The 2,500-nt window shown below is 44.4% G+C and overlaps 1 protein-coding gene across 1 annotated transcript in view; it reads right to left on the reverse strand.

Moving 5' to 3' along the window:
* Window positions 1-2,500, reverse strand: part of tll1 (tolloid-like 1) — a gene marked incomplete at both ends in the record, with an annotated part of 62,749 nt that overhangs the window by 17,929 nt on the left and 42,320 nt on the right. The window contains 2 exons of the mRNA XM_083655537.1: window positions 1-61; window positions 385-545. The exon at window positions 1-61 is cut by the window's left edge and continues 120 nt beyond it. Of these exons, the coding sequence (XP_083511663.1) occupies window positions 1-61; window positions 385-545 (222 nt within the window). The remainder of the gene's footprint in view (window positions 62-384; window positions 546-2,500) is intronic.

Genomic DNA, 2,500 nt, shown 5'->3' on the forward strand with positions numbered 1-2,500 from the left:
CATGCAGCTTAGAGTCGGAGGAGAGGCCGCTACGCACCTCCACATAGTCGTATTTACACACCTACAACGTGCACGCGCGCGCACACACACACACACACACACACACACACACACACACACACACACACACACACACACACACACACACACACACACACACACACACACACACACACACACACACATACACACACACACACACACACACACATTTATTACACGCACACAGAATGTGTGGCATTTTAGTATAGTCTATATTGCCATTTGTCTGTATTTAACATACTATACACAAGCACACAAACAAAGACACACAGAAACACACACACACACACACACACACACACACACACACACACACACACACACACACACAAACACACACACCTCATTTCCCTCCAGCTCGAAGGCCTCAAACTGCATAGAGATGCGGTACTGAGTGGGAGCAACCACCTGCCACACACAGTTCTTGTTGGGAGGATACTCCTTTGGCCATCCAGGAGTACTGATGGTCCCATTCAGCTTGGAGAGGAGACCACCGCACGCCGCTGCATGGAGGACAGTAGACACACACACACGCGCACACACACACACCCACACACACACACGAAAATAAAAGAGTAGAACATGCTCTTAAAAAGACTAAGGTCATGTTTTGCCAAATAAGCACGTGGCCCTTTGTAGAACATCTACTTCTGATAGTTGCGTATCAACATTGGATTATCCAAATAAATTGTTAACAAATTCAGTCTATACTCTCCAGCTAGCTTCTTCCCCACTGCCTACACTAGAAGGGGGAGCGCAGACCTCCGCTAAGGTTCCTGCTATTATTGCTTGTTCATGAGTCGGATCCTGATCCGCTCCAAAAATGTAATGGGTTCTTCCTTGGCCCATGCTACAGCCTTGCATGACCTTCATGAAAATCATGCCTGTAGTTTTTCCATAATTATGGAACTACAGTATATAGGCTATGTGCTGCCAGCAAAAAGCTTCCAGGACACAACTATGGTTAATACTTTTAGCGCAATACTAGGGATGTCACAATATGTCGTCCCACAATATATTGCGATATCAAAACGTGACAATATGTATCGTTGAGATGAAATCTCATATCGCGAGAAAAAGAAGCTGAACATGGTGGCACTGATCTGCATCTGATTGCATGCTCGCTCTCCTTTTCATTGCTTTGTTTGAACAGGCGAAGGACGTTACAGGCACGGAGGATGAAAATGGTGAAATTACTCAAATTAGCATGGAGGATGCCCCCTCAACTTACAAATTGATCGCAAAAAAATATTGCTAAAATATCGTATTGTTATCGTGAACCCAATATCGTGTATCGTATCGTGAACTGAGTGTATCGTGACACCCCTACGCAATACTATGCGTAAGGTCACTCATGCGTCACACGAGCAAGGGGGGCAGCATGGGACCCCGAACTGGAGGTAACTCGCCCATTCAAAACAATGAAAATGTGAATTTTGTAAATAAACAAGACACGTACGTGGTCTGAGCTTCGGTTTTTAGCCCGAATAGTAGTAAAGACCCCACTGATTCATAACGGGTCTAAAGTCATGTTATAGCAGTCGGGCGCACTTAGTGACAAGCAAGACAACAGTAAAACGGACAGATTTTTGGATTGAGTTTGGCATCAGTGGGCGTAACCCATAAGAGAGCGAGCAACATCACCGGAAGTAACTCCAGACTGACCTTACGAATAAAATCATGAATTGAGTTCCTGCAGTACTTAGTTGCTAAGCTGTGACTGACTAGACTGCTGGAGATGCAGAATTTAATCCGAAGCAAGAGCAACTGCACGAAGTGCGGAGCGAGGGGCTCTGGGCTTCACGCTATGTTATTGTAACAGCTGTATATACGAGGCTGTGTGTCCCCCCAGCATTGCCGGTGTTAAATGAAGTTAACCTCTGCTGAATACAGACTACAGACACACACACACAGTCAACAGTTAGTCTGTTACATAATATGATAGTCTGGTACACATGATATAAAATACACCTGTCCCATGCTCGTTTAGCCTGTGGTACCGTACAGTTGTCTATAAGTTGTGTAAGAGATGGAGATAGAGTATATGGGCCTGGTGCCCCTTATCTTTTCAGTGAACAGATCAGAGATTGGTGGTTTTCGAATCCCATGTTGGGTGTTGCATTTTTTAATTAAGATCCTGGCGAAATTTGGTCTAAATGTGAACGTTCAATCAACGTCTGCAAATAGTGGTTGAAAAAAAAACGTTTGAACCCGTCTCGATCGTTTTTTTCCAACGGTGAGCCTAACCATCTTTTCAACTGAAAAATGCTCTTTCTCTCTGTGCCTCAGATGTGGCTTGATAGTTAGTGCAGCTGTTTCAGTATATGGTCATTATTTTGTGGGATTAAAGGACCTTCATGGCATTTGTTGCCTTGGAACAAGGCTGTGCAGCTTTGTGTCGGGAAATGTTTTTTCCTGTTGACGGTGGCTGACCGGATGTTTGCATTTTTGTTTTTGT

Source organism: Poromitra crassiceps (assembly GCF_964638095.1).
Source record: "Poromitra crassiceps genome assembly, chromosome: 19".
In the NCBI taxonomy this organism is placed as follows: domain Eukaryota; kingdom Metazoa; phylum Chordata; class Actinopteri; order Beryciformes; family Melamphaidae; genus Poromitra; species Poromitra crassiceps.